Genomic DNA, 27423 nt, shown 5'->3' on the forward strand with positions numbered 1-27423 from the left:
CTTAAAAGTGAAAGTATGCACATTGGATGATCCTTGATTTCCTTGGGATACACCTCACACGACCAAATAGACCACCTTCTTTGGTATGACTGCGTTGTCTTCTGTCATTTTCAGTGGAATGACACTTTCCTTACTAACTAATTAAGATTTGAAATCTTATTAAGAGTCATTGGGCCCACATGAATTGCCACATTGAGAATCCAACCCAACAACCTTAAAGATTTCATGGACAATCTCATATTCAAAAGAGAGAAAAAAATGAACTTAATCCAAGTTGTTGAAAATGGGCATGTCAAAACTTTAAAATATAATAAAAAAATAATATATTTTTAATTTTTTTTAAATTCTTAGAATTTGACATCATTCATGTTTTTATTCCAAGATGTGAGCTCACAAAGCTTGGTAAGATTTGGAATCTTATTAATTTAGTCAAGGATTTACTAACTCTTTCCAATGTAGTAGTGCATTGACTAGTGACCACATGGGAATAGATGGGGAGTATAGTTTTAAATTTCTTCCCAAATCGAGATGACTTGTTTGAGTTTGCTCGATATCGTCCGTCAATGAGACCATTTGACAAGTCGTCTCAAAGACATGATTTGTTCAATTCTAAGGTATTTTTTAAATTTCATCCGAGAAGACTCAAATAAATTGGATATCTCGATTGAGATAGCTCGATCTTGTTCATGAACAAGACAAGATGAAACGTCGAAACCAGATTAAAATCATGGAATGGGGAGGGTGTTTTAGTTGTAGCACTTAATATAAGAATAATGATTTTCTAACTAGAAAATTTTCACTCAGTCGATACTCGACTGATGTGGTACAAATACTGAGTCACAGATCCTTTTCCTCGAGATACACACTCTACATCTTTTATGGGAATGTACAATTGTGTATCTTTAGAAAAAAAAAATCTATGATTCCGTGTCTATGCCACATCAGCTGATGGATTGAAGACTTTCTTGTTAGGAAATCAGCACCCTTAATAGAAGTATCGTAGACGGTAAGAAACACTACATTACAGGGATATATTCGTAATTCTGCAGTTAAGAAAATGTCATTTTGTAAGGAGTTGTGCTGACGTGGAAGTACGAAGAAAACGATAGATGTTTCTTACGCGTATCTCTATGGTCCTGTGCAAACCTCCACGTCAGTGTGTACGTAGTGACACCAGCATTTTCCTTATTTATTCTTTATTAGGGCAGAAATCAGACACCGCAACAACCACGCACTTGCTCTGCTTCTTAAATCTCAACTCTCTCTCTCTCTATCTCTCTCTCTCTCTCTCTCTCTAAAATGTAAACCACTCCCTGCTTCTTGAGTCTTCGTTTTTTCGTTTGTAGTCTTATTTCCTTTCCCATTGATTACATAATAAGACTTAAATGCAGTTCGGTTTCTATCTTTAATGGAGGATTCCGTACTTTGAGGCTGCCGACCCGAGAGAAATGCTCGAATATTTAGAGAGGCATCACGAGGTTTCAGTCATCTCTGTTCGACTGTACAAAGCTAAGTAGAGCTCTAATGGCGGATTCAGAGTTTGGACCAGAGTAGTCATTCATGAAAGAATGGCTTAGAAGTTTGGAATCTGACAGTTGTGATTTCTCAACTTCCCCTTTTATGCGACAGATTTGTGATGTTTTAATAATGGCGAACTAGGAGCTTTCAAGTCTGGATTATTGAACGAGTGAGCGAGGTTTTCGAGAAATTTCAAGGTTTGGATCCATATTTTTGTATTATTAATTTGAAGTTCTGGACCTCTTTAGCTTTCAATTTCGGTTTTTTGGAGATCTAATGGCAGATCTAAAGTCTCCAAGAGATTATCCACGAATGTATCTGAAATTTAAGAGAGACATTGACTTTTAAACTTTAAATCTCAAATAGTTTAATGTATCCTAAATTATTTGAGATTTAAAGTTTCTTTCGAGGCCTGAACTATAAATGTTATTAGTTTTCCCCCTTTTTCAGCTATGAGAAACAAATTTCTATCTGGTGAAACTAGGGTTTCATTAGTAGCTATTGATCTGGAGCTTCTCTTCTTTTCCTTCCCTCCTGAACTTCTTATTTCAGATTTGCTGAGATATTGAGGTCCAATGATGCATCCGGATCTTCAACAACCCTGGATTCTAAGAGCTAAACAGTCAAAAATTGTCTCTGGTGTGTTTTCTCTCTTTCTTCAATTTCTCATTAGCTGACCCAGACCATTGAAATTCAAAATTGTTTTATTTTCTGATAATTTAGGTTAATCCTAACATGCGCACTTGCGCCTTTCACCAATTTGTGGCGCATACTTGCATGTTTTCTGGAAATAAGACAATTATTCATTTGGGATTCAATTTGGTTTTCAGAGAAAAAAAAAAAAATCTTAAATTCTTTGGGGAATACATTTTGAATTAACAAAAATCCATCATCTTCAATCTAATTAAAAGTCCTATCTTGATCGTGTTGAAAAAGTAAAATTTTAAAGATAAACAATGTTATCTATTAATAAGTAATAGATCATTGTTTAGTTTGTCAATTTTCCGATTTAATTTGAAGAATATTTTATTTTTTTTTGAAAAGATTGAGAGAGCTTTGTGACTATAGTCGCATTTGATTTATGGATTGGTGCCAACATGACATAGGATTCCAATAGCAATTTATTTGAAAAAAGGAAGGATTGTGATTTTGTGGGTTTACTTTTTTATTTCCACAGCTTTACCTCTTGGTGCCATAATGGAATATTTAATTGCTTTAAGACTCAACAATGTCTTTTTAAACAACTTTTAAGTTTTGTATTAGTTAAAAAGAGATAAAATAGACTAGCTTTCCTTCCCATCTGGAAATAATTGGTTGCTTTTAAATGTTTTTTTAATTTTAATTTTTTACATAAATACCTTTCTCATTTAATTAGAAAAAAGAAAAAGGAATAAAGGAACTTCAAACATTTACTTAGAAGAATATAAGCCTTTGCAAAGTCTAACAGCATCAAACAGAGAAAAAGCAGTCTCCTTTTTCAAAACAAATCTTACTTTAGTCGATTTATGTGTTATTATGATATTTATTTTAGGGTGATTTTGACATACCCTACATTTTGATGAATATTAGAGATACCCCCACATTTTCAAATTGATGACTTGACCGTTGTCATTAATGAGGGACCAACAAAAGATGACGTTTAGGTGAATAAGTACTTGTCAAAAGACTTAAATATCCTCACACTTTTGAAATACCTCACATTAAATTAATTCGTAAATAAGTACTTGTCAAAAGACTTAAAGATGACTTTTTTTCTTTTGTTTTTATGAAATTTTTTTTTCAAAGTTCTTAAAATTTTGTTATGTACAACCACCATGTGACGTTGAATCGTGTTTTCGAATGCCACAAGAGATGACGAGGTTAGGAAATTTTCTTACTAAGGAAAGTGTTTTTCATAACATATTCATCTTCTCCAATCTTTTTTTTTGTTGAAGTTAACGTCTTTTGAAAGTTACAATTTCATGGTTGCATCAGATTTAATAAATAATTAAAAACAAAGGCCTAAAAAAGGAATGGATAATGAACTTTCAAATTTTAAATTTAAAATTCTAGGTGAAAAATAAATTTTTTTTTACAAAAAAGATGTAAAAATATTAGATTTTCAACCATCATTATGATTTTGAGATTACGTGTGCTTAAAATGAGATAGTGAATCGATCTTAAATCTTTTATATTGTGTAATTCATGTAAAGAATTAGTGGATGATGATTGATTTTCTCAAGAATTTTAGTATTTATCAAAATGAGAGGTTGAAGATGATAACAAGCTTTCTAAAAAAGAAAATTCAAGACTTTCAAATCTCATGTCCTAAATCCGACGTCTTATACTAATTTTAATATTAGAGATTTTAATTGTTTTATTAGATTTTAATTGCGAGGGTATTTTAATCCTTTGATAATTTCTTATCCTCTCAAACGTAAGCATGACTTAACTGGAATGGTATTTCAACCTTTTGAAAAGTAGTTGTTGATCTCAAGTCAAGTGATCTAAGTCATAAATTTGAAAATGTGGGGTAATCTCTAATATTCATCGAAAGATAAGGGTATGTCAAAATCACCCTTTATTTTATTAACTTTATTAAAAGTGTAGGACATAAGACATAAGCCAATAGTTTCTGGATATTTATGGAGTTGTTGTGTTAATGTTATACATCTTCGGTTCAAAGTACTTTAAATATTCTTCTGTTCACTTCAACAAAACTACGCCTAAGAGTCGAATATCTTTTCGGCAGAAACTATAATTAAGAAAGGAACAGGTTGATGATGGTCCCGAACCTCAAAATCCACAATAAGTGGGAAGCCAACATGATTTTCTCATCTTCTTCTCCTTCTATCTTTAAATAAAAACTATTAAACTATATAACCTTCTGATAATATGATGTTACTATTGCATAGGGCAATTATGTAATTTCATTTCAAGGACAGCTGTTTCATTTAATGCTTAATTTGTTCAGAACGATACAACTATAGCTTGCGTTGCCTAATTCACGAAAGTGCCATTCCACTGTTGCTATCAATCATTTACGCCCATGTGCATCTCACTATTAAAACGAGGAAAAATTACTTAAAGACCCTGACAGAGGGACTTATTTCTAAGTACTCCCTATGTTTTTGGACGGTCTCTTGATAGTTCATCCAGTAACTTTTCGTTTCTTTAGATGATGGACCTCCTCTCCCACATTTCTCACCATTGAATGTGCTAACCTTTCAAACTCATTGGTTTCATTCAAACAAATTGGATTTTTTGCATTTCAATTGAGTTTTGGAGACGCCATTTTGTCGAAAAGGATTTAAGAAGGAAGGACAAACCATTTTCAAGGGTTTTTCAAATCTTTTTAAGGTGTACCTAAAAAATTAGGATTTTTTCACATTTTTGTTTCTTCTTAGTTTTGGGATGAAAAGTGACCAAGAACATTTTTTTTTTTTTTGATTTGAAGTCATTAAACAAGTCATTATCTCGAGTTGTTAGTTGATCTTTTCATGTATTTTAGTCGAAAAAAATTCAAAAATCAAAAGTGGGTGGGTTTTACTGAGTGGTGAACTCTATAATAAATAAAAAGTGGTGAGGTTGCCAATAATGAGGGACCATAAAGAAATAAAAAGTTTCTAAATGTCCTATCAAGCTACAACTCAAAACTTAGGTACTATTCCAAAATAATCCCTCCGACAAGGTCCTTTAAGTAATTTGCCTTTAAAATAAACACATCTTTTATTTGAATTTTTTTTTTTTAATGAAAAATATTTTCTTTACTCTTATTAAGGAAAGTTTCGTAATGTACCTAGCACATAAGAATTTTTAAATAAAAAAAATTAAAAGAGAAGAAGATATTTTTCACATAGGGCTCTTATTCATGTAAAAAGTTAAAGAGTTCCATTGTTAAAGAAAAAAATTGCCTTCTCACAAACCATGGTAAATGAATGAGGGCAGATTGGTGTTTTGCTTTAGGAGGGGTTCTCATTTATTACATAGTGACCCACGTCTCCAAGGAAGCAGATCCTTTATAGCGTACGGTTCATAGATCCAATGGTGATCATGATTTAGATCTGATTTAACATCTCAACCTCTTGTGATCATGATTTAGATCTGATTTAAAATAAAAATAAAAATTAGAAAAAAATGTTTTTTTTCCTCGAGATCCATGTCTTTGAAAATGAACAGTTATTGAACACCCAATATTTTAAGTGTGGGATCTAAGTGCATGTCTAATATGGTGTTCTTTCAATCGTTGGATCTGTGCTATAGAAATCATGTTCTACAGATGATCTGCGTCCCAACCCCATTCAACTTCCCCCAAAAAAGGGGCCTTAGTATATTATTTTTTGGGTCAACCCTATTCTTGATCTCGAAGGTGAACACCAAGCATATTTATTTTGGAAAAATTATTTAATAGATCATGGGTTGAGGGTGCCTTCTTAAATGCTACCTTAACTACCCATTTAGTAAAAATCTTTCTTTCTAAATGCCCCTCACCAGACAAAGCAGTGAAATAAAATTTTCAAGATTGACGATTTGAATCATTAGATCATCAACCAGTCAAATTGTCGATATTTTTTACTATTTGAATCGTTGATCTTGATGATTCATGTTGGAACATTGAGATTGATGGTTATTACAACGTTGATGTTGCCAATTTGAATCAATTATCTTGGTGGTTTATATTCTTTAATCTTGAAAGTTGTAAAAGGTCGATCTCACCAATTGAGAGGGAGTGAGAGGGCACTAAGACAGAAATATAATGTATTAAATGAACTATAAAGATATCGTGGAAAAATTATGAGATTTTTAGAAATAAATACTTCCGGCTGGGTTTATTAAGTAATTTACCCTTTATTTTTTCTGTCATTCTTTTGGAATTTCTATTCCCCACTTTAAAACTGTTGCATAGGATATATGTATTTTTTTTGCAATTTGGAAGTTCCATGTTGGCAGTTGTTAAAGAGGGAGAACAGAACATGGGGGCGTTACTACAGTCACGCTCAATAAGAAAACAAGAAAGCTTTATGTTTTTTTTTATTTTAAATAATGTGCCAGCTTCATTCCCCTTCAGCTAATATTGTTCCATTGCTCTTGTTATTGAATCAGGAAAACAAAGAAGACAAGCTCACTTCCATAAATCTCTTACTGGACAACTCCTCATGAACTACCCAAACCTCAATTCTTTGTATTCAGCATCCCCTCTGCTCATTTTCCTTCTACTGTTTCTCCTTCCTCTAACCATTGCAGATCTTGATTCTGACAAACAAGCACTCCTTGACTTCGCTTCTGCTGTACCCCACGGTCGGAAACTCAATTGGAATCCCACTACCCCCATCTGCTCTTCTTGGGTTGGCATCACTTGCACCCCAGATCGTACCCGTGTGCTTACCCTCCGACTCCCTGGCACTGGACTAATTGGCCCAATTCCGTCCAACACTATTGGAAAACTTGACGCTCTCAGAGTCCTCAGCCTACGATCCAACCGCCTTAGTGGGAGTCTTCCTTCTGACATATCCTCTCTTCCTTCTCTTCATTCTCTATTCCTCCAACATAACAACTTCTCTGGCTATATTCCTTCCTCTCTCTCCCCTCAACTCAACTTACTCGATCTCTCTTTCAATACTTTCTCAGGAATCATTCCTCCTGTTATTAAGAATTTGACAAGGCTTACTGGATTGAGCCTTCAGAACAACTCATTGACTGGACCCATTCCTGACCTTAAGCTACCGAGGCTCAAGCATTTGAACCTTAGCTATAACAATCTTAATGGCTCAATTCCGTTTTCCCTCGAAAAGTTCCCAAATTCTTCATTTATCGGAAACTCTCTCTTATGTGGACCACCTCTGATGAGTCAATGCCCTTATCCAATCTCCCCTTCACCTTCTCCACCACCAACAGTCCCTCATAAACAGAAGAAACTTGGCACTGGGGCTATAATTGCCATTGCAGTTGGGGGCTCTGCATTGCTCATTCTTTTAGCATTAGTGATCTTAGTATGTTTTTTGAAGAGAAGAAAAGATGGAGCAGGTGGTCGTAATGTGTTGAAAGGGAAGGGCCCTAGTGGTGGAAGGAGTGAGAAGCCTATGGAGGAGTTTGGGAGTGGTGTGCAAGAAGCTGAGAAGAATAAGTTGACTTTCTTTGAGGGCTGTTCTTTTAACTTTGATCTTGAGGATCTATTGAGAGCTTCAGCCGAAGTGCTGGGGAAGGGGAGTTATGGGACAACCTATAAGGCTGCCTTGGAAGAAGGTACAACTGTAGTGGTGAAGAGATTGAAAGAAGTGGTGGTGGGGAAGAGAGAGTTCGAACAGCAGATGGAAATCGTGGGGAGGGTCGGTCAGCACCCTAATGTCGTTCCCCTCCGTGCTTATTACTACTCCAAAGATGAGAAGCTCCTTGTCTATGATTACATTCCGGCTGGCAGCTTGTCTTCACTCTTGCATGGTATGCTATGCTATGCTTTACCTTATCCTTCAATTCTTTCCATTTCAATGTATGCCACTTAAAAAGTTTAAAATACAAAATTTGAGTTAATCAAGTTTGGGATCATTTGGTTCTCAGTGTGGACGTGCACTTGCTGCAGAATAAAAGGAAATTCAAACAAGAACCTACAATTAATTCCTTACTATATATCCGCACACTGCACCACTACCATGGTTTCAAAACTCGGTTTGACTTCTGGTCTCATCCATGGATGAGACCGAGTTGTCTCGGATGAGATAAACCGTTTAACTCTATTTATATATTAATATTTAAATGAAAATAATTATAATTTTTTTAATAGAATAAGGTAGATTACAAGATGATTTTTCATAAAATCATGTTTTATTTATATAATAAATATTTAAACTCTAAAAAAATTAATTATTTTAATCGAAATCTACAAAATCCCGGTTGACTCGGCCGAGTTTCACTTAATTGGCTAAGATTTTCAAAATATCATCCAAGTCATCTCGTTTATCTTGCGAGATGGTGTGAAGGCTGAGACACCATGTGTATCTGTCCCATAGATGAACGATACTGAGATGACTTGTGGTCTTGGACATATTTAAAACCATGTGCATCACACCATCTACTTGTCTTGACTCTCGCTCTCTGTCCATATTTATCTATCTATGTGGTCGATTAAGATTAATGATTAGTTCCTTTTTTTCGCTTTGGATACCAACAGGAAACAGAGGCACTGGAAGAACTCCGCTAGATTGGGACTCAAGGGTAAAGATCTCCCTTGGATGTGCAAGGGGTATCGCTCATGTCCATTCTGCGGGTGGTGGGAAATTCACTCACGGCAACATAAGGTCCTCCAATGTCCTCTTGAGCCAAGATCAAGATGGTTGCATCTCAGATTTGGGCCTTACCCCTCTCATGAACTTCCCTGCAACCCCATCTCGAAGTGCAGGCTATCGTGCTCCTGAGGTAATTGAAACTCGGAAACCAACTCAGAAGTCAGATGTGTACAGCTTCGGGGTCCTCCTCCTCGAGATGCTCACAGGAAAAGCTCCACTCCAGTCACCGGGGCGTGATGACATGGTTGATCTCCCTAGGTGGGTCCAGTCGGTTGTTAGAGAGGAATGGACGGCTGAGGTGTTTGATGTTGAGCTGATGAGGTATCAAAATATCGAAGAAGAGATGGTTCAGATGCTTCAGATTGCCATGGCCTGTGTGGTGAAAATGCCAGATATGCGACCTAAGATGGATGAAGTTGTTAGGATGATTGAGGAAATCCGGTTATCTGACTCAGAGAACCGGCCATCATCTGAAGAGAATAAGTCAAAGGGTTCGAATGTGCAAACTCCATGATTGCTCGGCTGTTCTAACCCTGACCAATTGTGTTTCTATTGGGGTTTTAGTGTTATAAAACATTTGTTTGCCCAGAGTTTTATTCTTTTCATGATTTGTTGTAGACAACAACCTCATTTCTCTTACATTATGAATTGGTTGAAGATCTTCCATTAATAACATTTCTTGTAGTTGACAGGGAAAAAAGTCTTCCTACATGCTTCAATGGCAATCAGTTTCACACTTGTCCCGGATTGATTAATTCATCAGAGTTTGAGTGACCATAATCACCATATATATACATATATATATAGAAGCTCTACGATTATTTTTATAGCATCCCAGCTAATTGATGAAATGAACGGTTAGGACACATGATTTTAAAACTCGTTTTGACTTCTCATCTCGTCTCGTCTCGTCTGTGAACGAGACAGAGTTGTCTTGAATGAGTTTTCTGATACATTTGAGACGTTTCGTTCAACAATGAGAAAAATGAACAAGATTATATCATCAAGATTTATACAGGTATAAACATGATTATTTCTTCTCCCATCCAATCTTTTCTTCCCCAATGAATTCCTTATAAGATCAACCCCATGAATGGGATATCAATGTGCGCCTCAACATTGATTCGATGCTTGCCGATCAATCAGGTTAGAACGAAGAACAAGCAAGGTGAAAGTTGCGCAGCATAGGAATTCATACATCCTAAAGTGGGAATTCCGAGGCAGTGTCTCAGGGAGACAGCTGTAGAGTCAGATCTCAGGGCATCATAGGGGATGGATCCCTTGGATGGTTGGGAAACTGTTTTAGAAAGTTTCTATTTACATGATAAGGTCAAATATCTGAAAATCAAGGCCACCATGGTGTACTGGTTTTGCCAAGAATTTAGAAACCAAATCAGGAAAGGTTTCTTGATGATTAGCTCAACAAGAAAAAGGAAATGGTACACATTTTCTAAGAAAACAAATCCTCTTCTATGTTTTAACTTGGCCGATAGAGGGTTTGGAGCAAACACCTAGTAACATTCAACATGTTGAGCAAGGACTTTATCATTAGAGTACTAATCTCAAGGTAGATACTAATGTCCGTGGGAACTCTTATCGGAAAGCTAGCTCTAGTATGGTAAAACTAGGAAGAATGAGCTTGTCCTAGAGGGGACCCTATGCAAGAGATGTATCAACTGCTTACTCATATGAGAACAAAACTGTGGGTGGGAAATGCTATGAAAAATGAGAGTCAGACCATTTGTAGGGAGAATAAGGAGCTAGCAATTGGAGGAAGGATTAGAGTTTAAGGGGCTTCAAACTCCGAGAGTCGAGGTTACAAAATAAAACGCTGTAATGAGCATGCATCTCCTAGCTTAATTTTTCGGTCAAAATCGACCATTCTCCTTTCTCAACTAAATCTTTAGACCAGAAGGTCCGTGAGCGATGAAGCAAAGTAAGTGGAAATCACCACTATTAAAATTAAACTATGAAAAAGAAATCAACTAAAGGAATGAATATGATTCGATTTCTTTTTTTTTTTTTTTTTTTTTAATTTATTTATTTAAAAAATGCGATAATTAGATTATTTTATTTGTTTCTTATCTTCGATCAGGATCAACATCTCTTGAAGAAACCTATGCCTCTTAAGGTATTTTGCTAATCAAAGTCTTCTTTGACCAGGGTCAACCTCTTTAAGTAACCTTTGACTCTAAAAGTATTTAACCAATAAGGAGTCAAAATTTGTTACCATAAAATAATATTGTCGAAAATAATAGAGCAACCAATGAAAGACTAGTAGATGTCCAAAGATCGGATCAGACCCGAAATATGATTCTTTTTGCTCTGAAAATTTGGGTAAAAAATAATAATTTGGACACTTGATAAGGATCTGTTACGTCTTTAATGTTCACACTAAAAATGATTGAGAAATTACAAGAATGTATTTCTTGCATGTGTAAAATGTATGCAACTAAAGATTCCTAGACATCAAGGTGTAAAGCAACAAAGTAGAGTGCAACTAGAGAAGGTTGTAAACAAGTTCTAAAAATAGAGAGTCCCTTGGTCAAACACAAGGATTTAGGGGGTGGACAAGATTAAAACTAATACAAATGAAATACAAAGAAGAAGATGAAGAATTGATGTTTGTGATTCAAGAAATAAAAGATGAAAAATAGTTGCAAGGGACTAACCAGTGTGCATTAATGTTTATACTACCAATGGTGGCCAATATTGATGTAAGATCAAGAAGAGAAGGGCTAAGGCATCAAAACTAGCGTATACCTTCTCATTTGTTTCTTAGTAAGTACAATCCAATGAAAGGAGATACAATAAATAAGTTGCTCTCCTACTTAAGATAAAGTTCTTCAATAATTCTATCAAAAGGGTCTTCCCCACCTAGATATTTTTACACTTTAAGCACTAAGTGTGTGGGTGATACAAGTGTGTCCTAAGCATTACCCATGCTTAATGAGAAATCAAACAACACAAGAAAAATTAGAAAAGATTAACAATATCTCTTTACTTCATTAATGTTAAAAATGCTCCAATGGAGTATACATAGGATACACCATGAAAGATACAACATAAGAAACAAAAGTGGTGAAAGATAAATCTCAACAATAATCCCCAAGATACATGGGTGAACTCTCTAAGTCACAAAATGAGAAACGGAATAAGCATCCTCTTTAACCTAAAAGTGGTCTTAGCCTAACATGATAAAATCAAGGCAAGATAGAGAAAATAAATACAAAATAGAATAAAAAGAAGAAGAAGAAGAAAAATCTCCTAAGCTCTTAACTCCAAATGTAGTAAGACAAGATAGAAAATGATAGTGGATCAATGGTTTAAGAAAAGAAAGCAAAGTAATGAGGTGGATGGTGAGTTAGCTAATGGATAGGTGAAGAACAATGGTGATGTGGAATGGTGTGGTCTCCAAGTAGTCAAAAAAAATCTCACCATTTTAATGCAAGTGGGTGAGATGAGTTGGAAGAGATGGAAGAAAAATATTCAATAAGGTAAGCATTGGTTCTTGGTTAATGTGTGCAAGACATAGGATTAGAAAACCAATAAGAGGAGGTATAGAATCCAAAGAAGAGAGGGAGAGCATGTGGGTGGTTAAGATGTGCATGCATGTCCAAGGCAAGGATTGGCTCCATGTCTTATCACTTTTGATTTCATTTGAATGTCCAATGTGGTAAAATCTTGCCAAGTGATAGCTCCAAGATCAATGGTGTAGATGCATTCTCTTGGCATTGATAAGAGTGGTGTACTTGAGGAAGATCTAAGGGTTCTTTGTGAATTTAGAAGGAGAGTGTGCTCAATATTTACAAGAGGTCTTCAAATAGGCTTGGGTGGCCCATCTATCACAATGGTCCATCTCCAATTAGATGATGATAAAGTACTAAAGGGCACCCATAAGTCCATTTAAAGAAACTTTTAGATATGGTCCATATGGTTTTCCTAGAACCTTATAATCTATAGATAAACTTTGAGATATCTCGAAACAATCACCTAAACTCTCAAATTAAGCTCCATGCTCATAGTCTCCAATATTAAGTTTCATGATTGAGATTGTCTAACAATTAAGATAATTATCATATAATGAGCTTAAAACAAAAAATGTTTGGACTATTAATATGATAATCCTTATGATAATTATGTGAAAATAAGAAATATTTAAGCATTATCAACAGCCACCAACTTAAGATTTTGCTAGTCTTCCAACACTAAATGAGACTGAATCCCAAGACCAATGTGAGTCAAGGAAAGAGAACAAGCAAAGCAAAAAAGGATTAGAAGTGGAGCCGCATGACCTTTAGATATCAAATCCCATAATTGAAAGGTACATGACTGTAATGCAAGGTTTAGCCTAGTGTTTGGTAACCGTCAATCCAGATGAGTTCAATTCATTATTTACTTTTAGAAGATCATTTTTTGTTGTTGTTGTGCATAGTGAAATCTTGGCTCATAGAATTAGGATTTGCTCTTCCTACCTTCGTGACAACCTAAGAACCACCAAAGAATGACCGAATTGACCTAAGACACCACTTCAAAACCATGCTAATTTGTCCAAGATAACAGATGATTTAGACATTCGCCTTCAAACCTTGTGGGCTTTATTTGCGATATTTTAGCTTGCTTGTGTTTTTACAACGAAGGCTTTCACCCTACTTATTTTCTAGGTCACAAACACTTATCAACTCTAAAAAACTCCAATTCTCTTCATTTTTTTTTTGGATCAAATTAATGGCCTAAACAACGGTAGCTCTTTTCGATGTACTTAATCAAATTCACTAGTTCATTCTATTGTTCAAATAATCCTAGTTTTACTTTTTTTTTTTTTTTCTCAAGGAACCAAATGAATAAGATAGACACGGTTCATCGGGCTTTGTGTCTCCTATTATGCAAGATGATCCTCAGATTGACAACTATGGAATTAGGCTTTGACCTAAAAGTATGAGCCATATGCGAAGTGTGAGTTTTCAAGAATCAATACATTTTGCACATCATCTAATGGACGAGTAATGAATTGGAATCATCCTGAGATTCACACATTGAACTTTCTTCAGGCTTAATATTGAATTTTTTTCATCCCTTTTCATTCTAGGATTCAATGACCTTTAGGTTGAACGAAAGCAGCTCACAAAAATGTTATTTTATTTTTGAAAAATTTTGTACACCAAAAAGAAAAGTTTGGAACAAAAAATAAATCATGACAAAAAGTGTCCACACCTCCCAACTTGAATGATTCCTTGTCCTTGATGAATATGCATACATGAATGATAGATATATAAAGGACAATATGTAATTGTAGATATTTGAGCTCATCTATGCGGATTTAGGAGTCGCCACCATTCAATTAAGGTGTGAATAGAAACCATAATTTTTTTTTTTTTTTTAAATTTTGTTTTTTGGCTTGTAGTAACTGACATATCCAAAAGATAAGGGATTTTGGTCTACCTAAATAACTAAGGTGTGAATGGACACCATAAAAGATTTTTAAAAATTTTATTTTTTGGCTTGTAGTGACTCACATCTCCAAAAGATAAGGGATTTTAGTCTACCTAAATAACTAAGATAAGGAGTTTCGGTTTGGGGGAAAGAAATGTGTTAAGCACTTTGTCCCTCCCATCATAAAATGGTTACCAATGATTGAACAAAGGTGAGATTAAAAACTTGTATTTGTTGGGATTTTGAAAACTAGATGGAATTGAAAAGAAAGTTAAGAAACAAAAGATCTATAGTTTGATTTACAAACTAAAGAAATTAAGATGATGAGCAAGCTATACACTAAAGTGTATGTTTGCTGGATTTTTGTGAGTTTGGGATTTTGATGAAAATCCACTTGAATTCCACCATTTTTTAGCCTTCAAGCTTCATTTTTCACTCACATACTCTCTTAGGAGTCTCTATTTATTGGTTTAGTCCTTAGGTCATATCAATGAGATGGACACAACCTATGGTGGACCTAAATTTTCATGTATGAGATACTATTATGTTGATTTAGAGAGTTAAGTGTACATCTAGGTAAATTTTCACCTTTTAACTCTTAGTCTGTTTATAATAGGAAAATGTGGTGTGTGTGCGCATAGTGTATACATGAGGGGTTCCCATTGGAATTTATTGCATGATTTAATAGAGGGAAGATTACCTCATGAGGAATTACTCTTTTTCACCTCAATCACGAAAATAAAATAAAGCAAAACTAATGAATATAAAAGAAAGTTTGTTAAAGTAAATGGAATTAAACTAACAAGTGCTTACAAATTAAATGCTTACTAAGAACTTATTGAGGACTTATATGAGGAAATTACCTCTGAAAAAGAAATTAGTCTCTTACCCCAAGCCTCAAGCTAAATAAATCTTAGATCTACATTATATGAAGCAAAATAACATAAAGCAAAACTACTTGCAAGTCAAACAAGGGGATTAGATAGAAGTAGGGGAATGAAATGAGGATTATATTAAGAAAAATTGAAAAATAAGCCTTTTTTCAACTTTGGTCTTCATATCTTTCTTCTTTCCTTTTCTTCTTCTTCTTGATTAGAGCTTTTTGGATCGGTGAGATGATATTTGGACAGAGTTTTGGTAGGTTAAAGGACTTTGAAAAAAGGATTTGATAGAATTTTTGATCACTTAGACTCATTTTTTTACCTTGGATGGATGTCATATTTATAGGATATTAGGAGACCAGTGGGGATAAATTTGTCCTAAATCCTAGCCTTCATAATATTCTTATTAAATCCTTCATGAAAAATTCAAATTACCTCTCTTCTCATTGACCTTAATGATCTTTTATTCACTTATGGGTCTCACCAATCATGATGATCAAGAGATATGTTAGTAAAAGCCAATGGATTCTAGAGAATTCTTTGTGAGAGATAGAGTGGTCCTAAGACCTTGGCTTTGAGTCAATTATGAGGAAATCAAGCCAAATGACATGTAATTAGATGATAGGTTTTTAATCTCTTTTGTTATTGATCAAGGCCTAGAAATAATAATTTGGACACTCGATAAGGATCTGTTACGTCTTTAATGTGCACACTAAAAAATGATTGAGAAATTACAAGAATGTGTTTCTTGCATGTGTAAAATGTATGCAACTAAAGATCCCTAAACATCAAGGTGTAAAGCAACAAAGTAGAGTGCAACTAGAGAAGGTTGTAAAGAAGTTCTAAAAATAGAGAGTCCCTTGGTCAAACACAAGGATTTAGGTGGTGGACAAGATTAAAACTACTACAAATGAAATACAAAGAAGAAGATGAAGAATTGATGTTTGTGATTCAAGAAATAAAAGATGAAAAATAGTTGCAAGGGACTAACCAGTGTGCATTAATGTTTATACTACCAATGGTGGCCAATATTAACGTAAGATCAAGAAGAGAAGGGCTAAGGCATCAAAACTAGCGTATACCTTCTCATTTGTTTCTTAGTAAGTACAATCCAATGAAAGGAGATACAACAAATAAGTTGCTCTCCTACTTAAGATAAAGTTCTTCAATAATTCTATCAGAAGGTTCTTCCCCATCTAGATATTTTTACACTTTAAGCACTAACTGTGTGGGTGATACAAGTGTGTCCTAAGCATTGCCCATGCTTAATGAGAAATCAAACAACACAAGAAAAATTAGAAAAGATTAAAAATATCTCTTTACTTCATTAATCTTAAAAATGCTCCAACAATGGAGTATACATAGCATACACCATGAAAGATACAACATAAGAAACAATAATCCCCAAGATACATGGGTGAACTCTCTAAGTCACAAAATGAGAAACGGAATAAGCATCCTCTTTAACGTAAAAGTGGTCTTAGCCTAAGATGATAAAATCAAGGCAAGATGGAGAAAATAAATACAAAATAGAATAAAAAGAAGAAGAAGAAGAAAAATCTCCTAAGCTCTTAACTCCAAATGTAGTAAGACAAGATAGAAAATGATAGAGGATCAATGGTTTAAGAAAAGAAAGCAAAGTAATGAGGTGGATGGTGAGTTAGCTAATGGATAGGTGAAGAACAATGGTGATGTGGAATGGTGTGGTCTCCAAGTAGTCAAAAAGAATCTCACCATTTTAATGCAAGTGGGTGAGATGTGTTGGAAGAGATGGAAGAAAAATATTCAATAAGGTAGGCATTGGTTCTTGGTTAATGTGTGCAAGACATAGGATTAGAAAACCAATAAGAGGAGGTATAGAATCCAAAGATGAGAGGGAGAGCATGTGGGTGGTTAAGATGTGCATGCATGTCCAAGGCAAGGATTGGCTCCATGTCTTATCACTTTTGATTTCATTTGAATGTCCCAATGTGGTAAAATCTTGCCAAGTGGTAGCTCCAAGATCAATGGTGTAGATGCATTCTCTTGGCATTGATAAGAGTGGTGTACTCGAGGAAGATCTAAGGGTTCTTTGTGAATTTAGAAGGAGAGTGTGCTCAATATTTACAAGAGGTCTTCAAATAGGCTTGGGTGGCCCATCTATCACAATGGTCCATCTCCAATTAGATGGTGATAAAGTAATAAAGGGCACCCATAAGTCCATTTAAAGAAACTTTTAGATATGGTCCATATGTTTTTCCTAGAACCTTATAATCTATAGATAAACTTTGAGATCTCTCAAAACAATCACCTAAACTCTCAAATTAAGCTCCATGCTCATAGTCTCCAATATTAAGTTTCATGATTGAGATTGTCTAACAATTAAGATAATTATCATATAATGAGCTTAAAACAAAAAATGTTTGGACTATTAACATGATAATACTTATGATAATTATGTGAAAATAAGAAATATTTAAGCATTATCAACAGCCACCAACTTAAGATTTTGCTAGTCTTCCAACACTAAATGAGACTGAATCCCAAGACCAATGTGAGTCAAGGAAAGAGAACAAGCAAAGCAGAAAAGGATTAGAAGTGGAGCCGCATGACCTTTAGATATCAAATCCCATAATTGAAAGGTACATGACTGTAATGCAAGGTTTAGCCTAGTGTTTGGTAACCGTCAATCCAGATGAGTTCAATTCATTATTTACTTTTAGAAGATCATTTTTTTTTTTTTTTTTTCATAGTGAAATCTTGGCTCATAGAATTAGGATTTGCTTTTCCTACCTTCGTGACAACCTAAGAACCACCAAAGAATGACCGAATTGACCTAAGACACCAATTCAAAACCATGCTAATTTTTCCAAGATAACAGATGATTTAGACATTCGCCTTCAAACCTCGTGGGCTTTATTTGTGATTTTAGCTTGCTTGCGTTTTTACAACGAAGGCTTTCACCCTACTTATTTTCTAGGTCACAAAACACTTATCAACTCTAAAAAACTCCAATTCTCTTCATTTTTCTTTTTTTTTGATCAAATTAATGGCCTAAACAAAGGTAGCTCTTTTCGATGTACTTAATCAAATTCACTAGTTCATTCTATTGTTCAAATAATCCTAGTTTTACTTTTTTTTTTTTTTTTCTCAAGGAACCAAATGAATAAGATAGACACGATTCATCGGGCTTTGTGTCTCCTATTATGCAAGATGATCCTCAGATTGACAACTTTGGAATTAGGCTTTGACCTAAAAGCATGAGCCATACGCTAAGTGTGAGTTTTCAAGAATCAATACATTTTGCACATCATCTAATGGACGAGTAATGAATTGGAATCATCCTGAGATTCACACATTGAACTTTCTTCAGGCTAAATATTGAATTTTTTTCATCCCTTTTCATTCTAGGACTCAATGACCTTTAGGTTGAACGAAAGCAGCTCACAAAAATGTTATTTTATTTTTGAAAAATTTTGTACACCAAAAAGAAAAGCTTGGAACAAAAAATAAATCATGACAAAAAGTGTCCACACCTCCCAACTTGAATGATTTCTTGTCCTTGATGAATATGCATACATGAATAATAGATATATAAATGACAATATATAATTGTAGATATTTGGGCTCAGAAACCTTTTGGGAGATTTGAGCTCATCTATGCGGATTTAGGAGTCGCCACCATTCAATTAAGGTGTGAATAGATACCATAAATTTTTTTTTTTGGCTTGTAGTAACTGACATATCCAAAAGATAAGGGATTTTGATCTACCTAAATAACTAAAGTGTGAATGGACACCATAAAAGATTTTTTAAAATTTTATTTTTTGGCTTATAGTGACTCACATCTCCAAAAGATAAGGGATTTTAGTCTACCTAAATAACTAAGGTAAGGAGTTTCGGTTTGGGGGAAAGAAATGTGTTAGGCACTTTGTCCCTCCCATCATAAAATGGTTACCAATGATTGACCAAAGGTGAGATTAAAAACTTGTATTTGTTGGGATTTTGAAAACTAGAGGGAATTGAAAAGAAAGTTAAGAAACAAAAGATCTATAGTTTGATTTACAAACTAAAGAAATTAAGATGATGAGCAAGCTATACACTAAAGTGTATGTTTGCTGGATTTTTGTGAGTTTGGGATTTTGATGAAAATCCACTTGAATTTCACCATTTTTTAGCCTTCAAGCTTCATTTTCCATTCACATACTCTCTTAGGAGTTTCTATTTATTGATTTAGTCCTTAGGTCATATCCATGAGATGGACACAACCTATGGTGGAACTAAATTTTCATGTATGAGATATTGTCCCTATGGGACTATTATGTTGATTTAGAGAGTTAAGTGTACATCTAGGTAAATTTTCACCTTTTAACTCTTAGTCTGTTTATAATAGGAAAATGTGGTGTGTGTGCGCATAGTGTATACATGAGGGGTTCCCATTGGAATTTATTGCATGATTTAATAGAGGGAAGATTACCTCATGTTGAGGAATTACTCTTTTTCACCTCAATCACGAAAATAAAATAAAGCAAAACTGATGAATATAAAAGAAAGTTTGTTAAAGTAAATGGAATTAAACTAACAAGTGCTTATAAATTAAATGCTTACTAAGAACTTATTGAAGACTTATATGAGGAAATTACCTCTGAAAAAGAAATTAGTCTCTTACCCCAAGCCTCAAGCTAAATAAATCTTAGATCTACATTATATGAAGCAAAATAACATAAAGTAAAACTACTTGCAAGTCAAACAAGGGAATTAGATAGAAGTAGGGGACTGAAATGAGGATTATATTAAGAAAAACTAAAAAATAAGCCTTTTTTCAACTTTGGTCTTCATATCTTTCTTTTTTTTTTTTTTTTTATTCTTCTTCATGATTAGAACTTTTTGGATATGTGAGATGATATTTGGACAGAGTTTTGGTAGGTTAAAGGACTTTGAAAAAAGGATTCGATAGAATTTTTGATCACTTAGACTCATTTTTTACCTTGGATGGAGGTCATATTTATAGGATATTAAGAGACCATTGGGGATAAATTTGTCCTAAATCCTAGCCTTCATAATATTCTTATTAAATCCTTCATGAAAAATTCAAATTACCTCTCTTCTCATTGACCTTAATGATCTTTTACTCACTTATGGGTCTCACCAATCATGATGATCAAGAGATATGTTAGTAAAAGCCAATGGATTCTAGAGAATTCTTTGTGAGAGATAGAGTGGTCCTAAGACCTTGGCTTTGAGTCAATTATGAGGAAATCAAACTAAATGACATGTAATTAGATGATAGGTTTTTAATCTCTTTTGTTATTGATCAAGGCCTAGAAATTTGTTTATAGGGTATAATTTACAGAGACTTTAAAGGTAAATAATACATAAAATCCCCAAAATAGACATAGTACATTGATAATCCATAGTTATTATTGTTTTTGAATAAATTGTGAATTTTTAGACTAATTGTGGTTATTTTCGTGTAATAGGTCAAAATCGCAAAATCTAAAAGAATAAACCAGGATGAATGAAGAAGTACATTACAATCTAAGGGCCTGTGTGGAAACAGGAGCCAGAAGTACTTAAAACATAAGTACTCCCAAAAGTACTTTTTGAAGTACTGTCTGAAGTAGGAGAATAATTGTTGTGTTTGGATGCAGGTTCTAAGAAGTACTGTCAAAAGTACTTTTGATATAGTTTTGTGTTTGGAAATTATTCCGGATTCTATTAAAATGACCATAATGCCCTTATAAGTATTATTTACTATTTTTAACATTATAACTTAACAAATTATGTTCCAAAAGAAATAAAAGTAATTATTGTTTTTATGCATAAAAACTCATATAAACACCCAACAATTATAAACAAATGGGAGATATTGTTAGAAAATTATACAACCACTAAAAATATGAAAAAGCTTTCACCACATCAATAGATAGTAAATTTGTGTGTAATTATTCACATCAATTTTGTAAGAAGAAACTTTCAACCATGGTTGGAACCCTCATGGATAAATTATTGAGTGAACAATTGATGGAGTTAGAAATCCAAATCCAAATATTACACTAAAAGGTTATCACCACATTAACGGATAGTAATATAATATTATTCAATTGCATTTATGAGGGTAAGCTTGTAATTTTTAAATTTTATAAGGGGTATACTTGTCCCAAATGCTACATCAAAAGACTATCACCACATCAATGAATAGTAATATAATATTATTGCAATTGTATTTTTAGGGTATGCTTGTAATTTTTAAAATTTATGAGGGGCATACATGTCTCAAATGCTATACCAAAAGGCTACCACCATATCCATGGATATTAATATAATATTATTCCAATTGCCTTTTTGAGGGTATGCTTGTAATTTTCAAAATTTATGAGGGGCATACTTGTCCCAATCACTTTATTTTGATAGTGTTTTGTGGCTCTACGCAAGAGTAGTTTAGAGAAGTAGCACTATTGCTACTTCGTGAAAAGCCACTTAGGATTTCAGATTTAAGATTTTGGGAAGGTTGGGGAGAGTTTTTAGTTTCTCTTTCCTAGGATTTTTCTTGACCTCAAAGATTAGGTTGTGGAGGTTCCTATTTATAAATTTTTTTTGAAGCCTTTTAGTTTGACTAAGTTTCTTTAAGATAAGATTAATTAGGATTTTGAATTAAGATTTCCATTCTTACATACAATGAAAGAATATTTTTTAATTTTTTTAGAGAACCTCTAATTATATTTTAATTCTTTGGGGCCCCAAATGGAGGGGCCCTTCTAGTAAATATCAGGTGGGCCCCACTTGAATAAGTAGGCTACCACTTAAAATTTGGCCCGTGGACTTAATTAATTAATTTTATTTGTTTAATATTTTAAATTTAATTTATTAAGATTTTACTTTACATTCATTAATATTTTAATTATTAATTTCAAAATTTTGAATTTTTAAGATTGAAAAATTATCGTTTTGCCCTTAAAGAGGGCTTTTGCATTTCAAAGTCGTTTTTCGATGTTTTGGAATGTTTTGAAATAGTTTTTTCATAAGAAATTCAATGGGAGTATCGTTTTGTATCATTTATGAATTTTTTAGCGTGAAATGATCATGAATCATATAAGGGGTATTTTCGTAATTTTGTCGAATTTGGTGAAAATTGGCGAAATGGTCTATTTGATTTTTATTCGTTGTTTTATGTGTTCGTAAGGGTTTTCCTAAGCGTAACATAAGCTCTAGCGATGTTTTGATGTTAGGGGTATTTTGATAATTTGGTCATTTTTTAGTGATTTTTCACGTAAAACTTTTTTTTGTCTCACAATGATGATTTCTATGTTTTTGAGTCATATTTTCCTAGTGTAGTGTGGTTTCTAAAGTTTTTTTTTTTGCTTGAGATACCTCATCTGAATTTCTGAAACATATCTAATAAAAAATAAAAAACATTGGAATATTCATCCATCATTAGAAACCGTCACAATCGGGTTGACAAGTTGATTAATCAGGCGAGTACGAAAATGGGGTATTTACAGAAGTGGACACTTAAAGAATTTTTTTTTCCTTCATTGAAAATGTATATTTTTTGAATTTTGAAGGTTTTAATGGCCCAAAAAGATGACTGAAAGGTTGTCTTACCAACATTTGAATGAATCCTCGGTACCTTGACAATAGGAATGATTAGATTAATATTAGTAACATCATATAGAGAGAATAATTCCTTTTATCATCGTAAAATTATATTTAAGCTTGTGTAGTAGCTTTTCTCATAGTGGAATCGAAGATGATCCTAAAATGTTAAGTGAAAAAATGACCTTAATTGTGACCTTTTATTGATGGACACTCCAAGAAACACATGAGAACTAACCTAGAAGTATCTAAGTTGTCCTATTAATTACCTTCAAAAGATTGAGCTTTTAATAAAGAGTGAGGAATGACTGGTCTTTAATAGTCCTGAACTATTAAATGAAAATAATCTACATTTGACGTTTAAGAGATCCACAAATCTTTAAGAGATCTGATCTATGAAGAATAAAGACATCTAAGGTGACCTTTAAGAGGTCTGAAGATCTTTAAGAGATCCAATCTATTAAAATATAGACAACTAAGATGACCTTTAAGAGGTCCAAAGATATTTAAGAGATATGAACTAAGAGATCTAAAGGGACTTTTAAGAGGTCGAAAGTCCTTAAAAAGTTTAGGTCTATTAGAGATGAAGAAAGGTCCCTGCCTGAACCTTTAGACAATTGGATGTCTGCTTGAAATATCCTTTAAGGGTTGACAATTTGGGAGACGGAGTAAGGTCCCTACCCAAATTTTCTAACATTTGGATACCTTGAATAAAAAAGACTGAGAGGAAAAGGTCCCTACCTACACCTTTTAGAATTCAGAAGTCTTGATGTAAAATGACATTTAACAAGCCGAGAATCTTTAAGAAATCTGACCTACGAAATGAAAGTGGTCTAAGCTAGCCTTTAAGTTGTCGAGAATCCTTAAGAGATCTTGATCTACAAAAGGTAGAGAAAGGTTTTTGCCTGAACCTTCTAAAATTGAACACTTGTTTAAAACAATCTCTAAGGTTGAGAATTTGGGAGAATTTTGGAGCTATTTGAAATAAAGATAGGTCCATGTCCAGACTTTCTAGCATTAAAGCACTTTATTTAAAATAACCTTTAAGAGACCTGGATTTAGAAGACGAGAAAAAGAAGTATCTCAAATATATGAGACATAAAAAGAAGTAAGTATCTCAGATGTAGAAAACACAAAATAAGACCCCTTGTATGGATTCTATGCCCGGGTCTTTAGATTGGGTGTTTCGAGTGTATGAAACAAAGCCTTGAAGACCTTAAACGAAGTTTATTATATAAGGTTGCCTTGCCTTTGAACTTTAGAAGTAGGTCTCTCGGGTGTATGAGATTTAAACTTGAAAGATCTTAAAAGTAGGCATCTCAGGTGTATGAGATTTAAACCAAGAAGATCTTAAAATAGGTTCGCTGTATAGGGTCGCCTTGTCCTTGAACCTTGGAAGTGCATATCTCAAGTGTATATATTTTAAACCCTTGAATATCTTGAATGAGGTTCATTGTATAGGGTTACCTTGACCTTGAACCTTAGAAGTGGGTATCTTGAGTGTATGAGATTTGAAGCCTTTGAATATCGACCTTGCAAAAGGTCTTAGATTTGAATGAGTTGCACGACCCTTGCTGATGAAGAGTATGATTGACTCACAAGTAGAGTCGAACTCAAAGGTTTTAACGAACCTAAAATTGATGAGAGTTGATCACATGCACAACCCTTGTCAATGAAGAATGATGAAATGACTTAAGAGTGGGGTCAATTTTGGGAGATTCTAACAAACCTAAAATTAATAAGGATCGATTGCATACATAGCTTTTGCCGACGAGGAATGATGAAGTGACCCACAAGTGGGGTCAATTTTGGGAGGTTCGAACAAATTAAAATAGATATAGATTGATCATGCTAAGCTTCCTAAGAATCTTAGGAATTCTACGGAAAGAAATTGGGTGTGCTCCCGAAGAATTCGTGTGAAAGGTTTTTAACCCCCTTTGGTTTGAGATGCACTCTAGGGTAACTTGTAACGAGAGACGCCTTAGGACTCATAGATTCAGATTGACTTGAAGGTAGGTGAATACTTCTAGATCTATGGATAGACCTAAGACTAAGAAATGGGTAATCTTAGATCTAGAATAGGAAAAATGCCACACATTAAATAATTGAATCAAGCCAAGATGTGAAAGTAGATTTTTAGGTCCTCTAGGATCCACAAGTACAGACTGATCATTGTGGTTTAGGTGATGACCTTAAGCACTAATCCTATACCCAAGAGGATTGAAAAAAACTTGACAAGACATTAAACTTAGAACTAAGGATAGGGGTGACCCTCAAACCTAACGAATCTTCAACTTAGCACTAAGTGGAAGGAAAATACTTTTTATTTGAATCTAAACTCATCACAAGGCTAAGGGGAGGGTAGTCAAGATGGATTCTTACTTTGGTTCGAGGGTCAATGGGAAAGATTATTAGAATCTAGAAAGTGGTTTCTAGAGCCCTAATTACATAGATTTTACGAGTAGATTATATATGTAAAACTTTGAACTTTCGATTCGTATCTCGAGAAAAATAAATAATGGAATTTTGAAAAAATCTTGAAAGTGGGAATTAGGGATAAAATTTTAGGATGTTTTTGATCATTTTTAATGAAATCCGACCCCACCATTGGATTCAAAATGATCGAAAAATATACTTTAGCCTGTATGCACTCTAAAACTTAAGTCCGAACATAAAGTTGCAAAATCCTTGATTTCTGAGTCGGACCAGGCTAAAATAGTGACTTTTTGCTAGAGTAAAAATTATTAAGATTTGATTATACCATTAAGTTGGTAACAAAAAATTATTGAATATGAACTATTTACTTATTTTGAAGCCCAAAAAGTCGAATTGTCGTCAAAAATGAAAAACGACGTCAATTTTAGGGTCACATCGGGTTAAAAATGCAAATTTTTGTTAGAGACAAAATTTTTAGAAATTGACCATACCATTAGATTTGAAACGAAAAATTAGACGAAATAGAGTATTCATTCGTTACTTTTGGAGTCCGGACAACCAAGTTATCGTCGATAAAAAATTATCCACTTCGAAATTCGATTCATCTCGATTTCTGTGCCGATTGCCTTGATTTCCGTGCACGTGCTTCAATTTTGTCACCTAGAGATTGTAAAGAACTCTCAATTTCTATTAGTAATAGTAGATTGTGAAAATTGCATTTAAGATTTTATTGAAAAATTTTGATTTATTTTCAAAATACATAAATTTTTTTGTTATTTCAAAATTCACATTAGAAATTGCATGTTTGACATGTTTAATTATATTTTTTAACAAATTATACGTGGATAGGGTATTTTACAGGATAAATTCCGCCAGTTGGGTTCTATGCACTGTTCGGACCCCGTTTTGATCTAAGTTTTGATACTTTTTCAATGTTATTGATAAAAAAAAATTTCATAGTTGAAAAAATGATTTAATATTCAATGAACTCATATTGAGTTGATGAATATCAGAAAGTAGATATTTTATTTGAGAGATTGAAAACTGTAAAAAAAATTTGAAAAAAAGGAAAAAAAAAGGTCTAAAACGGTAAAATGTTAGAGTCACACTTGATGGGTGATGTCTGCATTTTACACTGTTGTGTTATGTGTAGGTTGGTGAACGGATATCCAAGGATAATATTACTGGTTGCATGTTTATTTACTTTCTGTTAGCGCGATACGCTATTTACTTTTTCGTACTGTTATTTATTTTAGGCCGTGTGGCCATACTTGCATGGTAGGAAACTGGATATCCATTCTCAATCTTGTATTGTTAATTTCTCTTTTGTTTTCAAATGAAAATAATATATATATGTAGCTATTTTGTGAGCTGGTAAAGAATCTGTGAATGCCTGAAGGGATAATGTGTCATATCATCCGGAGTGGTGTACTATCCTGAGATGTACGGTAGAGACTACCAAGCGTATACGTGGTATGGGACGCGTATGAGAGTGGAGTCACAACTGGAATCCAGGTTTATTCCTCTCTATCTTTACCAGTGAACTTGTAATGTAAAGGTTGTGGACATGGGATTTTAAATATTCTTCAAACATCCCTCCACTTTGGGGTGTTTTGGAGTCGCCACCATTCAAATTGGTAAAAGGGTGTGAATGGTCACCCGATGTCACATTTTTTGAAAAATCATATTTTTTGTATGTTTGATGACTCTCGTTGGATAATGCACGTGGCCCAACCTTTGATTCAAGGTAAGGGAGTCCATTTATGGAGTAGGGAAGGTGTTAGGCACCCTACTCCATCCACGTAATGTGGTAACCTCGGATTCGGTATTCCAAAGTAAAAGAAAAGAAAAGAAAATCGAAAATATTCGATGTATGCCCTCAAGTGTGAGGGGCTTTCGATATTGATCCAAATCATTGAGGGCACCCTTATTGAAGAAGGGGGCCTTTGATGATTTAAATCATGGTGGTGTGTGCGAATGTGTAGAGAAGGGGAGAGTAGAGGAGGGGAGTTGAGGGGGGTGTCCCTTTTGTCAAACCTACCTTGACCCTTCCTTGACTTCCTTTGACCTTCCTTGACTTCTTTTTCCTTGCTTGATTTGTTTGAGAGAAGTTTGAGAGTTGAGAGTTGTGAGATGAGTTGAGAGTTGGTGTTGAGAGTAGAGTAAGAGTAGAGAGTTGAGATGAGTTGTGATTTTTTAGATTTTTTTGTCAAATTTTCATTAGTTGTGGTGAGGGGAGAATGGATGGGTTTTTATAGAGGTTGGAGAGATATTTTGAGGGTATAATGAGGTGAATGAAGAGAATAATGGATAATGGCATG

At 34.0% G+C, this 27423-nt stretch overlaps 1 protein-coding gene across 2 annotated transcripts; it reads left to right on the forward strand.

Moving 5' to 3' along the window:
* Positions 1-1247: 1247 nt before the first annotated feature.
* LOC147386649 (putative inactive receptor kinase At5g58300) lies at positions 1248-9558 on the forward strand. 2 transcript variants are annotated; one of them, XM_086423034.1, is made up of 4 exons: positions 1248-1715; positions 2071-2157; positions 6601-7935; positions 8663-9558. In XM_086423034.1, exons 2-4 carry the CDS (start codon positions 2094-2096, stop codon positions 9289-9291), a joined length of 2028 nt encoding a protein of 675 aa, XP_086279160.1. In that variant the 5' UTR covers positions 1248-1715; positions 2071-2093; the 3' UTR covers positions 9292-9558. The 2 variants fall into 2 exon arrangements, with proteins under 2 accessions (XP_086279160.1, XP_086279161.1); XM_086423035.1 differs by having other exon boundaries at positions 1248-1714; positions 2078-2157.
* Positions 9559-27423: the final 17865 nt, after the last annotated feature.

This window comes from Akebia trifoliata, chromosome 14 (assembly GCF_017979445.1).
Source record: "Akebia trifoliata isolate Shusen 1 chromosome 14, ASM1797944v1, whole genome shotgun sequence".
NCBI classification, from domain to species: Eukaryota; Viridiplantae; Streptophyta; class Magnoliopsida; order Ranunculales; family Lardizabalaceae; genus Akebia; species Akebia trifoliata.